Raw genomic sequence first — 19712 nt, forward strand, 5'->3', positions numbered from 1 at the left:
CCCCAGTAATGGCTGATAACAGGGAGTAATAGATTGTACTCCCTTTGTGCTACAGTCTCCTCCCCCAGTAATGGCTGATAACAGGGAGTAATAGATTGTAGTCACCTGTCCTACAGTCTCCTCCCTCAGTAATGGCTGATAACATGGAGTAATAGATTGTACTCACCTGTCCTACAGTCTCCTCCCCCAGTAATGGCTGATAACAGGGAGTAATAGATTGTACTCACCTGTCCTACAGTCTCCTCCCCCAGTAATGGCTGATACTCCCTTTGTGCTACAGTCTCCTCCCCCAGTAATGGCTGATAACAGGGAGTAATAGATTGTAGTCACCTGTCCTACAGTCTCCTCCCCGGTAATGGCTGATAACTGGGAGTAATAGATTGTATCCACCTGTCCTACAGTGTCCTCCCCCAGTAATGGCTGATAACAGGGAGTAATAGATTATACTCCCTTTGTGCTACAGTCTCCTTCCCCAGTAATGGCTGATAACAGGGAGTAATAGATTGTAGTCACCTGTCCTACAGTCTCCTTCCCCAATAATGATAATGACTGATAACAGGGAGTAATAGATGCTTGCTGTCAGTGAATGTGGCTGCTCTGGTTTTCCTCTCGGGGTGCTTGCTGTCAGTGAATGTGGTCGCTTTGGTTCTCCTCTCGGGGTGCTTGCTATTAGTGAATGTAGTTGCTCTTGTTTTCCTCTCTGGGTGCTTGCTGTCAGTGAATGTGGGCGCTCTGGTTTTCTCTCTGGGTACTTGCTGCCAGTGAATGTGGTCGCTCTGGTTTTCCTCTCGGGGTGCTTGCTGTCAGTGAATGTGGTCGTTCTAGTTCTCCTCTCGGGATGCTTGCTGTCAGTGAATGTGGTTTCTCTGGTTTTGCTCTCGGGGTGCTTGCTATCAGTGAATGTGGTCGCTCTGGTTTTGCTCCTGGGGTGCTTGCTGTTAGTGAATGTGGCCGCTCTGGTTTTGCTCCCGGGGTGATTGCTGTCAGTGAATGTGGTTGCTCTGGTTTTGCTCCCGGGGTGCTTGCTGTCAGTGAATGTGGCCGCTCTGGTTTTGCTCTCGGGGTGCTTGCTATCAGTGAATGTGGTCGCTCTGGTTTTGCTCCTGGGGTGCTTGCTGTCAGTGAATTTGGCCTCTCTGGTTTTGCTCTCTGGGTGCTTGCTGTTAGTGAATGTGGTTGCTCTGGTTTTGGTCCCGGGGTGCTTGCTGTCAGTGAATGTGGCCGCTCTGGTTTTGCTCCCGGGGTGCTTGCTGTCAGTGAATGTGGTTGCTCTGGTTTTGGTCCCGGGGTGCTTGCTGTCAGTGAATGTGGTCTCTCTAGTTCTTCTCTCGGGGTGCTTGCTGTCAGTGAATGTGGTCTCTCTGGTTCTTCTCTCGGGGTGCTTGCTGTCAGTGAATGTGGTCTCTCTGGTTTTCCTCTCGGGGTGCTTGCTGTCAGTGAATGTGGTCTCTCTGGTTTTCCTCTCGGGTTGCTTGCTGTCAGTGAATGTGGTCTCTCTGGTTCTTCTCTCGGGGTGCTTGCTGTCAGTGAATGTGGTCTCTCTGGTTTTCCTCTCGGGGTGCTTGCTGTCAGTGAATGTGGTCTCTCTGGTTTTCCTCTCGGGTTGCTTGCTGTCAGTGAATGTGGTCTCTCTGGTTTTCCTCTCTGGGTGCTTGCTGTCAGTGAATGTGGTCTCTCTGGTTTTCCTCTCGGGTTGCTTGCTGTCAGTGAATGTGGTCTCTCTGGTTTTCCTCTCGGGGTGCTTGCTGTCAGTGAATGTGGTCTCTGGTTTTCCTCTCGGGTTGCTTGCTGTCAGTGAATGTGGTCTCTCTGGTTTTCCTCTCTTGGTGCTTGCTGTCAGTGAATGTGGTCTCTCTGGTTTTCCTCTCGGGGTGCTTGCTGTCAGTGAATGTGGCCGCTCTGGTTCTCCTCCTGGACATGGTGCTGCCCCTCTGCAATGACCTGACCGGTTAATCCCACAATTCAGGGGTCAGACGCTGGATCTGCTTCCTGTGGTGATTAAGGATAATCCGGGGGGCCGCCGCTGTGATCCCCCCGCCATCTGCTGCGTATCACTCAGTAATGTCTCCTGTCCCCCTCATTGTTACACTGAGCACTGTGTGTGATCTGTGAAGGGGACGCGGAAAAAAACCCTCATCTTGTCTGCCCCCCCCCCCCCCGATACACGGGCACTGGGGACGTGGACCCTGAGACTGGGGGGGATGAGCTGCAGGAGAGGGATGTTTACCCCGAGATTGGGGAGATGAGCTGCAAGAGAGGAACGTGGACCTCGAGATTGGGGAGATGAGCTGCAGGAGAGGGACGTGGACCCTGAGACTGGGGAGATGAGCTGCAGGAGAGGGACGTGGACCCTGAGACTGGGGAGATGAGCTGCAGGAGAGGGACATGGACCCTGAGACTGGGGAGATGAGCTGCAGGAGAGTGACGTGAACCCCGAGACTGGGGAGATGAGCTGCAGGAGAGGGACGTGAACCCCGAGATTGGGGAGATGAGCTGCAGGAGAGGGACGTAGACCCTGAGACTGGGGAGATGAGCTGCAGGAGAGGGACGTGAACCCCGAGATTGGGGAGATGAGCTGCAGGAGAGGGACGTAGACCCTGAGACTGGGGAGATGAGCTGCAGGAGAGGGACGTGAACCCCGAGATTGGGGAGATGAGCTGCATTAGAGGGATGTGGACCCAGAGACTGGGGAGATGAGTTGCAGGATAGGGACGTGGACCTCCAGACTGGGGAGATGAGCTGCAGTAGAGGGATGTGGACCCAGAGACTGGGGAGATGAGTTGCAGTAGAGGAATGTGAACCCCAAGACTGGGGAGATGAGCTGCAGGAGAGGGATCTGGGCCCTGAAACAAGATGAGCTGCAGGAGTTGGACCAAGATCTTGAAGCGAGATGAGCTGCAGGAGAGGGAAGTGGACCCAGATACTGGGGAGATGAGCTGCAGGAAAGGGACGTGGACCCCATGATGGGAGATGAGCTGCAGGAGAGGGACATGGACCCCATGACGGCAGATGAGCTGCAGGAGAGGGACATGGACCCCATGACGGGAGATGAGCTGCAGGAGAGGGACATGGACCCCATGACGGGAGATGAGCTGCAGGAGAGGGAAGTGGACCCAGATACTGGGGAGATGAGCTGCAGGAAAGGGACGTGGACCCCATGATGGGAGATGAGCTGCAGGAGAGGGACATGGACCCCATGATGGGAGATGAGCTGCAGGAGAGGGACATGGACCCCATGACGGGAGATGAGCTGCAGGAGAGGGACATGAACCCCATGACGGGAGATGAGCTGCAGGAGAGGGACCAAGACCACGCGACTGGGGAGATGAGCTGCAGGAGAGGGACCAAGACCACGTGACTGGCGAGATGAGCTGCAGGAGAGGGACCAAGACCACGTGACTGGGGAGATGAGCTGCACGAGGGATGTAAATGTCTTTACCTGACGCCTTCTCTGGCTTGTATTGTTGGGGTACAGGTTGGTGGTGACCTTCAGGTGTTGAGGTGCAGGGCCCCGATATGCCCCCATCGCCCCGTTCCTCCTGTGCCCTCTTCCCCTCGCCCAGTTCCTCCCTTGTCCCGTGATCCCTTGCCCTCTTCCCCTTGCCCCCTCCTCGCCCTGTGCCCCCCTCGCCCTGTGCCTCCCTCACCCTCTTCACCACCGCCTCCTCGCCCTGTGCCTCCCTCACCCTCTTCCCCACCGCCTCCTCGCCCTGTGCCTCTCTCGTCCTCTTCCCTTTACCCTCCCCTCGCCCCGTTCCCCCCTAGCCCTCTTCCCCGCTGCCTCCTTGCCCCGTGCCTCTCTCGCCCTCTTCCCTTTGCCCTCCCCTCGCCCCGTTCCTCCCTCGCCCTCTATCCCATCGCCTCCTCGCCCTGTGCCTCTCTCGCCCTCTTCCCTTTGCCCTCCCCTCGCCCCGTTCCCCCTGTGCCTCCCTCACCCTCTTCCCTTTCCCCTCCGCTCGCCCCGTGCCTCTCTCGCCCTCTTCCCTTTGCCCTCCCCTCGCCCCGTTTCCCCTGTGCCTCCCTCGCCCTCTTCCCTTTGCCCTCCCCTCGCCCCGTTCCCCCTGTGCCTCCCTCGCCCTCTTCCCTTTGCCCTCCCCTCGCCCCGTTCCCCCTGTGCCTCCCTCGCCCTCTTCCCTTTGCCCTCCCCTCGCCCCGTTCCCCCCGTGCCTCCTTCGCCCCATGCCTCCCTCGCCCTCTTCCCCGCTGCCTCCTCGCCCCGTTCCCCCTGTGCCTCCCTCGCCCTCTTCCCTTTGCCCTCCCCTCGTGCCCCCCTCGCCCTCTTCCCCGCTGCCTCCTCGCCCTGTGCCTCCCTCGCCCTCTTCCCCGCTGCCTCCTCGCCCTGTGCCTCCCTCGCCCTCTTCCCCGCTGCCTCCTCGCCCCGTGCCTCCCTCGCCCTCTTCCCCGCTGCCTCCTCGCCCCGTTCCCCCTGTGCCTCCCTCGCCCTTTTCCCTTTGCCCTCCCCTCGTGCCCCCCTCGCCCTCTTCCCCGCTGCCTCCTCGCCCCGTGCCTCCCTCGCCCTCTTCCCCGCTGCCTCCTCGCCCCGTTCCCCCTGTGCCTCCCTCGCCCTTTTCCCTTTGCCCTCCCCTCGTGCCCCCCTCGCCCTCTTCCCCGCTGCCTCCTCGCCCTGTGCCTCCCTCGCCCTCTTCCCCGCTGCCTCCTCGCCCTGTGCCTCCCTCGCCCTCTTCCCCGCTGCCTCCTCGCCCTGTGCCTCCCTCGCCCTCTTCCCCGCTGCCTCCTCGCCCTGTGCCTCCCTCGCCCTCTTCCCCGCTGCCTCCTCGCCCCGTGCCTCCCTCGCCCTCTTCCCCGCTGCCTCCTCGCCCCGTTCCCCCTGTGCCTCCCTCGCCCTTTTCCCTCCCCTCGTGCCCCCCTCGCCCTCTTCCCCGCTGCCTCCTCGGGGTTGGCGGCATGCATACTGATGAGGGCTGTGAGGAGCGGCACATTCACAGGATTAACCTCGTGGTTTAGATTCTCTCCTCAGAGATGACTCACGTTCATCATCTCTGCCTTTAGAGCTACGAGGGGAGGAGGCTGCAGCCGCTGCACCTGTGCCTCTGCCGGACGCCTCTGCTCATCCTGGGCCTCCTGGTTCATGAATAGAATGTTAGATCTGTAGTGTGGACTGACACCGCCGGCTTTGCCTGCCACGTATGAGGACATAATCGGCAGTGATCGGGGCAGGGCGCGTGTCCGGGCGCAGATTCTCTCCCCTCATTAATATTCATGTCATTCCTACCGAGTTTGACATAATTACCGTCACATTTGCGGACCTGAGACTCGTGGCCGGTCCATCATTCTGACCTTGTGGCTGATACCAGAGAGCAGTAGTTTGCAGTGAGAAGCTTGTTGCTTCTGACTTGTATCACGTCTGCCCATACCAGCCAATCACATAGGTAGGAGTCGGGGGCGCAGGTGCTCCCTACTGTACAGATTCCACAGAGCTACATCCTGCGGCCGGTGCGATGCTGGGAGTTGTAGTCTTGCACCCACCAAGTGGAGAGCAGTAGTTTTGGTTGCACCCCGCAGTGGCCGACCCCTGCGGATTATGTGTGTGTGTGTCCCCCCCCGTCCTGTGTGACAGGTTATAATAGGCAACTTATATTCACGGTCTTCCCGTGGCGCTCAGGTGACACCCCCATCCCACATCTTCTCCCACCCTCCCACCTGTGACCCCCATTTTCCCGAGGTGTTGATTACTTTCGCACTTGTTTAGCAGATTATCAGTTTTTCGGCATCTTAATCACCCACATCACAAGTCGCCACCGACCCACGCAACCATTAAAAGGAGCCGCGGTCCTAAAGGGATCCACATCTGCAGCCTGTCTCCTGTCACTTACTGTCCAAGGCTGTACAGTTTATTGTCCTCAGTTATCAGCCATTACTCAGGATAGGTGGCTGTATGACAAGAGGCTACAATCTATTACTCCCTGTTATCAGCCATCACTGGGGGAGGAGACTGTACTCACCTGTCCTACAGTCTCCTCCCCCAGTAATGGCTGATAACAGGGAGTAACAGATTGTAGTCACCTGTCCTACAGTCTCCTCCCCCAGTAATGGCTGATAACAGGGACTAATAGATTGTACTCACCTGTCCTACAGTCTCCTCCCCCAGTAATGGCTGATAACAGGGATTAATAGATTGTAGGACAGGTGAGTACAATCTATTACTCCCTGTTATCAGCCACTACTGGGGGAGGAGACTGTAGGACAGGTGAGTACTATCAATTTCTCCCTGTTATCAGCCATTACTGGGGAGAGGAGACTGTAGGACAGGAGAGTAGAATCTATTACTCCCTGTTATCAGCCATTACTGGGGGAGGAGACTGTAGGGCAGGTGAGTACAATCTATTACTCCCTGTTATTAGCCACTACTGGGGGAAGAGACTGTAGGACAGGTGACTACAATCTATTACTCCCTGTTATCAGCCATTACTGGGGGAGGAGACTGTAGGACAGGGGAGTACAGTTTATTACTCCCAGTTATCAGCCATTACTGGGGGAGGAGACTGTGGGACAGGGGAGTACAGTTTATTACTCCCTGTTATCAGCCATGGTTGTTGATCAGTCACATGACGTGTAGATCCCTCCGTGCCCCCATGACAACTCCTCCATGTCTCGTGTTCTCAGCGAGGGATTATTGACCCTTTAGTGTCTGGATTCCTCTGGGCCCCGGCTTTGGGCTGATCAGGGGCCACATCCCCAGGCCCTACTTTTGTTCTTTGTCCAGTTTGGGGAATGTTTGGTTTCCCACGTAACCCTGAGACGTGAGTGCGGCCATATTGGTAGTCACCCAGCTTTTCCCGGAGCAGATGAGACCGGCAGTGTTACTCTGCGGCAGTGGAGCGGCCGCTGATGGTTTATTCATGACCCCATTACACAGGAGCCGTGTTTTCTTTGTGGCCGCTCAGCGCTTCTGTAAATGTCGCTCATTTTCCGCCCTCCCACGTCCACAGCGGGCGCATTCCTCTCCGTCCAGTAACAATGCGCCCCCTCTGTGGTGTCCGCGGAGCCCGGGACCCGTGACTCCATGAGATAATGTTATTGTACTGGAAGCGTCCGGTACCGCTGGGAAAGCTGGGTGACGCTCAGTGCGGCTCGTGTACTGGCATCCACCCAGCTTTCCCAGCTCTAGAATGTCAGATCTTCCGAGACTCCCATAATCCGGCGTTCTGGAATCTGCTAATTGCCCCCCCGGGGTGCAGCCGCTGATCATACCGCCCCCCGGTATTGTAGCGGCTGGTGCCATGGCGCATGATGCGCGGTGACGCGGCTGCCGGGAGCTGGCGACTGTTTACAAAGCAAAGAATTAGGAAAATACAAACGTGCGACGCGTCCAGCACAGACGGAGCCCAGCTGAGCGTGAGTCACCCCGAGCTCCGCCAGAAAGAGAGGAGCAACCGCTGCAAAACAGGGAAACTGCTCATCCTGAGCTGCCTGCTGCATGAGGAGAATGCGGGCACAGGGGGGAGTCTCACGGCGCGGCACAGGGGGGAGCCTCACGGCGCGGCACAGGGGGGAGCCTCACGGCGCGGCACAGGGGGGGGCCTCACGGCGCGGCACAGGGGGGAGCCGCCTCCATCACATCACCCCCGAGAAGACAAACTGCGGCCTGGAATTCATGGAGTCTGATCCATCAGATATTCTGCGCCCGGCACAACCGAGGAAAACGATGGGGGTCCAAGCTACCCACCAGTACTACAGTCTCCTTCCCCAGTAATGGCTGATAACCGGGAGTAATAGATTGTAGTCACCTGTCCTACAGTCTCCCCCCCCCCCCCCCAGTGCTGGCTGATAACAGGGAGTAATAGATTGTAGTCACCTGTCCTCCCCAGTGCTGGCTGATAGCAGGGAGTAGTAGCTCCTCGCGGTGCTGTGTGCGGCCCTTTCTTTGGCCGCGGCTGCTCATTCCTGTTTCCTCCCTCTGATCTGGATGAGTAAACCTTGTTTTTCCCAGAGCTGCAGATGTGAGATCCCGGCCAGCGCTGGAGGCTTTATGTAACCAGCAGCCGTCCTCCACTATAACCCCCGCCGTCCTCCGCTATAACCCCCGCCGTCCTCCGCTATAACCCCCGCCGTCCTCCGCTATAACCCCCGCCGTCCTCCGCTATAACCCCCGCCGTCCTCCGCTATAACCCCCGCCGTCCTCCGCTATAACCCCCGCCGTCCTCCGCTATAACCCTCGCCGTCCTCCGCTATAACCCCCGCCGTCCTCCGCTATAACCCCCCCGTCCTCCGCTATAACCCCCGCCGTCCTCCGCTGTAACCCCCGCCGTCCTCCGCTGTAACCCCCGCCGTCCTCCGCTGTAACCCCCGCCGTCCTCCGCTGTAACCCCCGCCGTCCTCCGCTGTAACCCCCGCCGTCCTCTGCTGTAACCCCCGCCGTCCTCTGCTGTAACCCCCGCCGTCCTCCGCTGTAACCCCCGCCGTCCTCCGCTGTAACCCCCGCCGTCGTCCGCTGTAACCCCCGCCGTCCTCCGCTGTAACCCCCGCCGTCCTCCGCTGTAACCCCCGCCGTCCTCGGCTGTAGCTCCCGCCGTCCTCGGCTGTAGCTCCCGCCGTCCTCGGCTGTAGCTCCCGCCGTCCTCGGCTGTAGCTCCCGCCGTCCTCGGCTGTAGCTCCCGCCGTCCTCGGCTGTAGCTCCCGCCGTCCTCGGCTGTAGCTCCCGCCGTCCTCGGCTGTACCCCCGCCGTCCTCGTCTGTAACCCCCGCCGTCCTCGTCTGTAACCCCCGCCGTCCTCGGCTGTAGCTCCCGCCGTCCTCGGCTGTAGCTCCCGCCGTCCTCGGCTGTAGCTCCCGCCGTCCTCGGCTGTAGCTCCCGCCGTCCTCGGCTGTAGCTCCCGCCGTCCTCGGCTGTAGCTCCCGCCGTCCTCGGCTGTAGCTCCCGCCGTCCTCGGCTGTAGCTCCCGCCGTCCTCGGCTGTAACCCCCGCCGTCCTCGGCTGTAGCCCCCGCCGTCCTCGGCTGTAGCTCCCGCCGTCCTCGGCTGTAGCTCCCGCCGTCCCCGCTCTGTCCCCCCCCCGCCGTCCCCGCTCTGTCCCCCCCCCGCCGTCCCCACTCTGTCCCCCCCGCCGTCCCCTCTCTACAGTGCTCCTGAGTGCTCGTGGGCCGCTCTTCCCCACCAGTCATCACTCCCATTCACTGCACCGTCTCCCAGTATAATCAGCAATGCTTTCTGTTATTTTCTCGGTCTTTTCCTGCCCCTTTAAGAGCGTCCCTTTTCCTGCAGATGTAGGTCGCCCTGTGTTTCGGGCCCGGGGTCACCCTGGAGGGCGGCGCTGACAGTGATGGACGCCTCGGCTGAGCTGATCTTGGCCGGGACCCACTGAGCGGGATCTGCACAATACATTCCTGCTAGAGACACTAATGTCTGTGAGTCACGGAGCGGCCGGAGAGAAGACCCCTGGGGGCCGCACGCCCCGCCATCATCTGCTGCAGACACCGGGGTTGGGGGTCTGCTCAGGAACCAGAAAGCCCAGGATGAACAGGAGCCCGCTTGTGTGTATGAATTAGGGGAACCCCCAATATCCGAACAGTGATTGCTGGGATCTGTGGTGTCCGGCGGGTCTCACTAGTTTTGGACGCTGTGATCAGATAAATTTTCTCTTTAACTGTTTGATTTACCTCCTGGTAACACCGTCCCCGCGGCAGAGCTCCGGAGAGAAGAGCTCGCTGATGGGGGACTCTGAGCTCATCATTATACCCCGAAATATACTGCACCCACCGAGCCATAGACAGGAGGAGGGAATCCTGCCTCACCCAGAGCTGCACTCACTATTCTGCTGGTGCAGTCACTGTGTACATACATTACATTACTGATCCTGACAGGGCTGTGGAGTCGGAGTCGGAGTCGTGGAGTCGGAGTCGGAGTCGGTATAAAATGCACCGACTCCGACTCTTAAAATATATAATAAATTGGGGACAGGAGTGCAATGCAGAATGTGCTGAATATTTTACTAAATAATAACATTTAGTATAATGCTTATATTTAAGTGAAAAATTTATTGTAGTACAATGTGAACATCAGACATTTAATTGTTTTTATGATACAATAATCAAGATATTTGGATAGAACATAAAATATTTATTGGAATACAACTTTAGAACACAAAAAACTAATAAATTGTAAATATGTAATATATATATATATATATATATACACACAGTGTACATACACACACAAGATATATATGTAATCTACTGTATATTACATAGTGTATTACATATTTACAATTTATTACAGTTTTTTGTGTTCTAAAGTTGTATTCCAATAAATATATTTTATGTTCTATCCAAATATCTTGATTATCGTATCATAAAAATTATTAAATGTCTGATGTTCACATACACATATTCATGTACTACAATAAATTTTTCACCTAACTAAGCAATATATGTAGGAGCCGGAGTCGGAGCCGGAGCCGGAGTCGGAGTCGGTGCAAGAGAATTTGAGGAGTCGGAGTCGAAGGTTTGGCTTACCGACTCCACAGCCCTGGATCCTGAGTTACCTCCTGTATCATACTCCAGAGCTGCACTCACTATTCTGCTGGTGCAGTCACTGTGTACATACATTACTGATCCTGAGTTACCTCCTGTATTATACTCCAGAGCTGCATTCACTATTCTGCTGGTGCAGTCACTGTGTACATACATTACATTACTGATCCTGAGTTACCTCCTGTATTATACTCCAGAGCTGCACTCACTATTCTGCTGGTGCAGTCACTGTATACATACATTACATTACTGATCCTGAGTTACCTCCTGTATTATACTCCAGAGCTGCACTCACTATTCTGCTGGTGCAGTCACTGTGTACATACATTACTGATCCTGAGTTACCTCCTGTATTATACTCCAGAGCTGCATTCACTATTCTGCTGGTGCAGTCACTGTGTACATACATTACATTACTGATCTTGAGTTACCTCCTGTATTATCCTCCAGAACTGCACTCACTATTCTGCTTGTGCAGTCATTGTGTACATACATTACATTACTGTTCCTGAGTTACCTCCTGTATTATACTCCAGAGCTGCACTCACTATTCTGCTGGTACAGTCACTGTGTACATACATTACTGATCCTGAGTTACCTCCTGTATTATCCTCCAGAGCTGCATTCACTATTCTGCTGGTGCAGTCACTGTGTACATACATTACTGATCCTGAGTTACCTCCTGTATTATACTCCAGAGCTGCATTCACTATTCTGCTGGTGCAGTCACTGTGTACATACATTACTGATCCTGAGTTACCTCCTGTATTATCCTCCAGAGCTGCACTCACTATTCTGCTGGTGCAGTCACTGTGTACATACATTACATTACTGATCTTGAGTTACCTCCTGTATTATACTGCAGAGCTGCACTCACTATTCTGCTGGTGCAGTCACTGTGTACATACATTACATTACTGATCTTGAGTTACCTCCTGTATTATACTCCAGAGCTGCACTCACTATTCTGCTGAAGCAAAAAAGAAGAAATCTGTACAAAGACTTTGTAGTTGAAACAGGATATAAATTTTATTAAGTAGAAAATACAAAAGACAAAAAAGTGATTAAAAATTGTAGAGACAGGCGATAAATACCACCAAATGGCACCCACACACCACACTGGTACATATATAAGTATTCAGAGCAGTCAGAGAACCAAAAGACCAATAAAATGGATAATCCATAGTGATTAATCAGCATAAATGCCAAATCCACTGACTGCTAGAGATATCCTGAGCCACCATTGAAATATAATCCCACCAAGACTCTTGCAAGTGCAAGTATAACTGGTAGCACAGGGTATCCGATCACACTAAGCTAACGTACCTGAAGTATGGTGTGAAGGTGAGAAACCCCGACCTATAGGTTTCGGTGTTGTAATCCTTCTTCCGGGGGTGGTCTCAGAGTAAAAAGAGCGTCCTTATAAATAAAACACATCCAATCCAAGACTATGTCAGTCCAGGCCAATCAGAGCGTCTCATTATACACTGTCCCACCAAAGTGCATTACAACAGCGTCTGCCATTGGTGAACAGTCCAGAAAGCCGAATCCGGCTCCGCCCCCATGAATGACGCGATACCGGAAGTGTACAAATATGGGCATCGCGTCATCAACCAGAAGGCGTGTCCATCGCGTCACACAGAGGGGCTTGTATACGTCGCCCAATCCACATTAGTAAATAACCTTAGGTGGCGAATCAAGCTCCACTCCCATGAGTGACGCGACACCGGAAGTAAACAACAGTGGGCATCGCGTCATCAGCTAGGAGGCGTGCCCACTGCGTCATGCAAGGAGTGTATGCATGCTGTACGGCCCACATTGATAGGCTGGTGCAGTCACTGTGTACATACATTACATTACTGATCCTGAGTTACCTCCTGTATTATGCTCCAGAGCTGCACTCACTATTCTGCTGGTGCAGTCACTGTGTACATACATTACATTACTGATCCTGAGTTACCTCCTGTATTATACTCCAGAGCTGCACTCACTATTCTGCTGGTGCAGTCACTGTGTACATACATTACATTACTGATCCTGAGTTACCTCCTGTATTATACTCCAGAGCTGCACTCACTATTCTGCTGGTGCAGTCACTGTGTACATACATTACATTACTGATCCTGAGTTACCTCCTGTATTCTACTCCAGAGCTGCACTCACTATTCTGCTGGTGCAGTCACTGTGTACATACATTACATTACTGATCCTGAGTTACCGCCCGTACTATACTCCAGAGCAGCACTCACTATTCTGCTGGTGCAGTCACTGTGTACATACATTACTGATCCTGAGTTACCGCCCGTACTATACTCCAGAGCTGCACTCACTATTCTGCTCTCCCTCTTCTCTTTGCAGGATCAGTTTGATAATCTGGAAAAGCACACACAGTGGGGGATCGAGGTGTTGGAAAAATATATCAAGTTTGTGAAGGAAAGAGCAGAAATCGAGATCAACTATGCAAAGCAACTGCGGTGAGTCGTCTGGTTTGGGGTCTGGGGTCTGGGGCCTGGTTTGGGGTCTGGGGCCTGGTTTGGGGTCTGGGGCCTGGTTTGGGGTCTGGGGCCTGGTTTGGGGTCTGGGGCCTGGTTTGGGATCTGGGGCCTGGTTTGGGGTCTGGGGCCTGGTTTGGGGTCTGGGGCCAGGTTTGGGGTCTGGGGCCTGGTTTGGGGTCTGGGGCCTGGTTTGGGGTCTGGGGCCTGGTTTGGGGTCTGGGGCCTGGTTTGGGGTCTGGGGCCTGGTTTGGGGTCTGGGGCCTGGTTTGGGGTCTGGGGCCTGGTTTGGGGTCTGGGGCCTGGTTTGGGGTCTGGGGCCTGGTTTGGGGTCTGGGGCCTGGTTTGGGGTCTGGGGCCTGGTTTGGGGTCTGGGGCCTGGTTTGGGGTCTGGGGCCTGGTTTGGGGTCTGGGGCCTGGTTTGGGGTCTGGGGCCTGGTTTGGGGTCTGGGGCCTGGTTTGGGGTCTGGGGCCTGGTTTGGGGTCTGGGGCCTGGTGTGAGGTCTGGGGCCTGGTGTGAGGTCTGGGGCCTGGTGTGAGCTTTGGGGCCTGGTGTGAGCTTTGGGGCCTGGTGTGAGCTTTGGGGCCTGGTGTGAGCTTTGGGGCCTGGTGTGAGCTTTGGGGCCTGGTGTGAGCTTTGGGGCCTGGTGTGAGCTCTGGGGCCTGGTGTGAGCTCTGGGGCCTGGTGTGAGCTCTGGGGCCTGGTGTGAGCTCTGGGGCCTGGTGTGAGCTCTGGGGCCTGGTGTGAGCTCTGGGGCCTGGTGTGAGCTCTGGGGCCTGGTGTGAGCTCTGGGGCCTGGTGTGAGCTCTGGGGCCTGGTGTGAGCTCTGGGGCCTGGTGTGAGCTCTGGGGCCTGGTGTGAGCTCTGGGGCCTGGTGTGAGCTCTGGGGCCTGGTGTGAGCTCTGGGGCCTGGTGTGCTCTCTGGGGCCTGGTGTGCGCTCTGGGGCCTGGTGTGCGCTCTGGGGCCTGGTGTGCGCTCTGGGGCCTGGTGTGCTCTCTGGGGCCTGGTGTGCTCTCTGGGCCCTGGTGTGCGCTCTGGGGCCTGGTGTGCGCTCTGGGGCCTGGTGTGCGCTCTGGGGCCTGGTGTGCTCTCTGGGGCCTGGTGTGCTCTCTGGGCCCTGGTGTGCTCTCTGGGGCCTGGTGTGCTCTCTGGGGCCTGGTGTGCTCTCTGGGGCCTGGTGTGCTCTCTGGGGCCTGGTGTGCTCTCTGGGGCCTGGTGTGCTCTCTGGGGCCTGGTGTGCTCTCTGGGGCCTGGCGTGCTCTCTGGGGCCTGGCGTGAGCTCTGGGGCCTGGCGTGCTCTCTGGGGCCTGGCGTGCTCTCTGGGGCCTGGCGTGCTCTCTGGGGCCTGGCGTGCTCTCTGGGGCCTGGCGTGCTCTCTGGGGCCTGGCGTGCTCTCTGGGGCCTGGCGTGCTCTCTGGGGCCTGGCGTGCTCTCTGGGGCCTGGCGTGCTCTCTGGGGCCTGGCGTGCTCTCTGGGGCCTGGCGTGCTCTCTGGGGCCTGGCGTGCTCTCTGGGGCCTGGCGTGCTCTCTGGGGCCTGGCGTGCTCTCTGGGGCCTGGCGTGCTCTCTGGGGCCTGGCGTGCTCTCTGGGGCCTGGCGTGCTCTCTGGGGCCTGGCGTGCTCTCTGGGGCCTGGCGTGCTCTCTGGGGCCTGGCGTGCTCTCTGGGGCCTGGCGTGCTCTCTGGGCCCTGGCGTGCTCTCTGGGGCCTGGCGTGCTCTCTGGGGCCTGGCGTGCTCTCTGGGGCCTGGCGTGCTCTCTGGGGCCTGGCGTGCTCTCTGGGCCCTGGCGTGCTCTCTGGGGCCTGGCGTGCTCTCTGGGGCCTGGCGTGCTCTCTGGGCCCTGGCGTGCTCTCTGGGGCCTGGCGTGCTCTCTGGGGCCTGGCGTGCTCTCTGGGGCCTGGCGTGCTCTCTGGGGCCTGGCGTGCTCTCTGGGGCCTGGCGTGCTCTCTGGGGCCTGGCGTGCTCTCTGGGGCCTGGCGTGCTCTCTGGGGCCTGGTGTGCTCTCTGGGGCCTGGTCCGGGGCCCCGTCTTTCTCCATGTAGCGCGGGCTTGTTCTGCAGCACAGGAGCCATCACTCCCATCATCCATGACCCCAGGAGCTGGCACCATGCATCACATTGTGTATCACTCTTCATTTCTGTGCCCAGGAGCTTGCGATCTAATCTTGAGCACTGAGCCCGGGCAGAGTACTGCAGGGGCTGATCCGGGGGCCGCCACTTTCCTCTCACTACTTTTGTTGTCTTCTTTAATTTTTTTTCCCTCCATTTTTTTTTTTTTAACTCATGAAAATCTCAGCAATAAATGTCTCCTCTTAAAGTGACCCCGCACCATTTACAGGGGATCATGGGTAAAATATGAATAGAGGCAGTGATTCAGACCAACCATCTCATTATTATCTACATTATCCTCCAGTCACCTCCAGAGCTGCACTCACTATTCTGCTGTCACATGAGGTCTTATCCTCCAGTCACCTCCAGAGCTGCAATCACTAGTCTGCTGTCACATCATGTCTTATCCTCCAGTCACCTCCAGAGCTGCAGTGACTATTCTGTTATTTTGTGTCTTATCCTCCAGTCACCTCCAGTGCTGCAGTCACTATTCTATTGTTAAAGCATGTCTTATCCTCCAGTCACCTCCAGAGCTGCATTTGATAATTGTTGCAGTGGGCTCCCTGTTGATTGGCTGATGTCTCGTGCGGCAGGGCTCGGGGGGCCGCGGCGTATGAGCGGTAATCTCCTGTGCCAGCGGATCTGCGTATCCATAACACAGCGACAGGTGTCACCCCCCGGGGGCCAAGCACGGTCACCAAGGCTTACCTACAGGTGGCTTCTTAAAGGGACAGTCACAATCTCACCCAGTGGGGGCCAATCTCTGAGCCCCCCTCACTATTGCCAGGCTCTTTGGCTCCTTTTTGTATGAAGGATGGGGGTCCCGATTCCCCCAGTTTTGTGATTTTCATTGTTTTCCGCCTCTGACTTGATACATTGTGTCAGTGATGTCGTTACATTGTTGCACCCGGCAGCGCAGCAGATGATCTCACGTCAGCCACGTAAGGGCTGTCACCGGCAGCCAAGTATACACGTGCCTGTCACCGGCGCAGGGCTCCACTATGGAGCGGGGATCGCACAGGTTCCCAATGCTGTATATGAACCAGGAGGCTCAGGATGAACATGTGCGGAAATGTGCATTATTATTGGTGTCCCCTGGTCATGTGACCGTTGTTTTCAGACGCCGGTTGCTTCCACCCCGCTGGATTTCATTTACTAGAATCCCGATTATCACAAAACTTCCAACAGAGCCCCCCGGGGTCCAGCTGCTGCCCCCGCATGTCACTATTACCTGCCCCCGGGCATCAGCAGTGGTCCTCCCTGATGAGTGCAGCTCTGGAGGAGGGGGGATGAGCTGTGGGCATAATGAGCGCAATGTTTTAGCTCATCATTCACAGGGAAAGCTGGGTGCCTGCTAACACAGCTTTCCCAGAGTTCTGCAGCACGGAGGGATCAGGAACAGACATGACTGTCAGGGTTCTGAGAAAGCTGGGTGCCTGGTAGCACAGCTTTCCCAGAGTTCTGCAGCCGTAGAGCAGCACGGAGGGATCATCAACAAACCTGACTGTCAGGGTTCCGGGAAAGCTGGAGGCCTGCTAACAAAGCTTTCCCAGAGTTTTGCAGTACGGAGGGATCAGGAACAGACCTGACTGTCAGGGTTCTGAGAAAGCTGGGTGCCTGCTAGCACAGCTTTCCCAGAGTTCTGCAGCCGTAGATCAGCAGGGACCAACTTCACTGTCAGGGTTACGGTAAAGCTGGGTGCCTGCTAACAAAGCATTCCCAGAGTTCTGCAGCCGTAGAGCAGCACGGAGGGATCATCAACAAACCTGACTGTCAGGGTGCCGGGAAAGCTGGAGGCCTGTTAACAAAGCTTTCCCAGAGTTCTGCAGCCGTAGAGCAACACTGAGGGATGAGGAACAGACCTGACTGTCAGGGTTCTGAGAAAGCTGCGTGCCTGCTAGCACAGCTTTCCCAGAGTTCTGCAGCCGTAGAGCAGCAGGGATCAACTTCACTGTCAGGGTTACGGTAAAGCTGGGTGCCTGCTAACAGTTTTCCCACAGTTCTGCAGCTATAGGGCAGCACAAAGGGATCATCAACAGACCTGACTGTCAGGGTACCGGGAAAGCTGGGTGCCTGCTAGCAAAGCTTTCCCAGAGTTCTGCAGCCGTAGAGCAACACTGAGGGATGAGGAACAGACCTGACTGTCAGGGTTCCGGGAAAGCTGGGTTATACGTTATTATTTGCTCTATAAAGTGTTGGGGGTATGTGGATGTTGGGGGTGGTTGTTCAGGCAGTGACTGGGTGTCCTCCGCTCGTCACACAATGGCCGAGAGTTGCCCCCAAATCTTCCCGGAACACCACAGACTGTGGTAAGTTGTATCTGTTCTTGGGAAAGTAGGGTGACAGGTGGCCTATACTCCGGCTCCTAAACGGCCGCTTGTCATCACATTTTAACTTTTGTTTTTCTGGATCTCTGGAAAGCTGGATTCCCTACGTGGTGTTTAAAGGGGAAGGACGCTTTTCCTGCATTATTCAACGGTCATCGTTAGGTGGATGATTCTTCCTTAGGCGCTGTCCCAATATACAAAGCCCCCCTCCATTTTAAGATGGTACATGTTATTTCGGATCTCAGGAAAGCTGGGTGACTGCCAATGGGAGACACTTCATTAGTTCTTAAAGGGCCACACACAACTTTTTTTTTCTAGTGATGTAATGATAGGTTTGCCCTGTGCTCTGGTCGGGTCTATTACATAACTGGAAAAATTTGCTATTCAGGCACCTGGGAAAGATGAGTGATATCAGTAGAGGCCTGTATATCTATCTTAAAGGGCCATACCCAGCATTCCCAAGAATGGGTAGTGCTGAGCCGATCTGGCAGGAGAATGTATCGGTGTAAAACTGGGGGAACTTGCCGTTCAGGAGCCTGGGAAAGCTGGGTGAGGACCAGTACGGGCCACTCAGATGGTGGAGAGGTCGGGGCACGTCTGGCCTTTACTGACGGCTTGTGTCAGGAGTCATTGTGAAACCAGGAATGAGAAGCCCGTGCCCCGGGCGGCGGGTCCAGGTGGGGGGGAAGTTGCGCTGATTTTCGAGTCCTGATCACCTCCGTTTCTTCTTCTTTTTCTGCAGAAATTTGTCAAAAAAATATCAAACCAAGAAAAACTCCAAAGAAGAGGAAGAGTCAAAGTGAGTGTCGGGCGGGGGAGGGGGCGGCGAGCTGATAACAGCCTCACCCTTAAAGGGAATGATTACTGGAGCACTGAAATTAAAGGGGCGTGTAAACTTCTGCAATCATCTCCCCTGTGCATCTAAAATGAGGTGCTATTATAAGTGTGTATGGATCACTGTGTCTCCGTGGTAACAGACTACAGACTAACGCTCCGTAGTCAGGAGCTAATCCTGCAGACGGGACAGATGGAGCAGATCAGACTGCACAGGATTTGTCTGCTTGCAGAAGTTTTCACACCTTCTCACGGGAGTTATGGAGTCCAGACTTGGCACTTTGCAAAACTTGCATTTGTTCTTGTGGGGTGTTGTGGCACATACAGGGGAGGGGGAAGGGTGCGACTCGCAGGCAGTCACTGAATATGGGGGGGGGGGGCGGGTGACTCACAGACAGTCACTGAATACGGGGGGGGCCAGGTGACTCGCAGGCAGGCAGTCACTGAATAGGGGGGGGACCGGGCGACTCACAGACAGTCACTGAATACGGGGGGGCAGGGCGACTCACAGACAGTCACTGAATATGGGGGGGCTGGGCGACTCGCAGGCAGTCACTGAATATGGGGGGATCGGGCGACTCGCAGGCAGTCACTGAATATGGAGGGCCGGGCGACTCGCAGGCAGTCACTGAATATGGGGGAGGCGGACGACTCGCAGGCAGTCACTGAATATGGGGGGGCCGGGCGACTCGCAGGCAGTCACTGAATATGGAGGGCCGGGCGACTCGCAGGCAGTCACTGAATATGGGGGAGGCGGGCGACTCGACGGCAGTCACTGAATATGGGGGGGCTGGGCGACTCGCAGGCAGTCACTGAATATGGGGGGATCGGGCGACTCGCAGGCAGTCACTGAATATGGAGGGCCGGGCGACTCGCAGGCAGTCACTGAATATGGGGGAGGCGGACGACTCGCAGGCAGTCACTGAATATGGGGGAGGTGGACGACTCGCAGGCAGTCACTGAATATGGAGGGCCGGGCGACTCACAGGTAGTCGCTGAATATGGGGGGTGGTGATTGCCAGGCAGTCGCTTAATAGGTGGGGGGATGACTCACGGGTAGTCACTGAATACAGGGGGGATGACTCATGGGTAGTCACTGAATACAGGAGGATGACTCATGGGTAGTCACTGAATACAGGGGGATGACTCATGGGTAGTCACTGAATACAGGGGGATGACTCATGGGTAGTCACTGAATACAGGGGGATGACTCATGGGTAGTCACTGAATACAGGGGGATGACTCATGGGTAGTCACTGAACACAGGGGGATGACTCATGGGTAGTCACTGAATACAGGGGGATGACTCATGGGTAGTCACTGAATACAGGGGGGATGACTCATGGGTTGTCACTGAATACAGGGGGATGACTCATGGGTAGTCACTGAATACAGGGGGTTGACTCATGGGTAGTCACTGAATACAGGGGGGATGACTCATGGGTAGTCACTGAATACAG

At 56.0% G+C, this 19712-nt stretch overlaps 1 protein-coding gene across 15 annotated transcripts in view; it reads left to right on the top strand.

The window, feature by feature from the left end:
• FNBP1 (formin binding protein 1) overlaps positions 1–19712 on the top strand; it is a 120890-nt gene that overhangs the window by 11728 nt on the left and 89450 nt on the right. For all 15 annotated transcript variants that reach the window (XM_075324377.1, XM_075324362.1, XM_075324363.1 and 12 more), the window contains exons 2-3: positions 12849–12964; positions 18161–18217. In XM_075324377.1, the coding sequence (XP_075180492.1) occupies positions 12849–12964; positions 18161–18217 (173 nt within the window). The remainder of the gene's footprint in view (positions 1–12848; positions 12965–18160; positions 18218–19712) is intronic.

The sequence above is a fragment of the Anomaloglossus baeobatrachus genome, chromosome 9, assembly GCF_048569485.1.
Source record: "Anomaloglossus baeobatrachus isolate aAnoBae1 chromosome 9, aAnoBae1.hap1, whole genome shotgun sequence".
NCBI classification, from domain to species: domain Eukaryota; kingdom Metazoa; phylum Chordata; class Amphibia; order Anura; family Aromobatidae; genus Anomaloglossus; species Anomaloglossus baeobatrachus.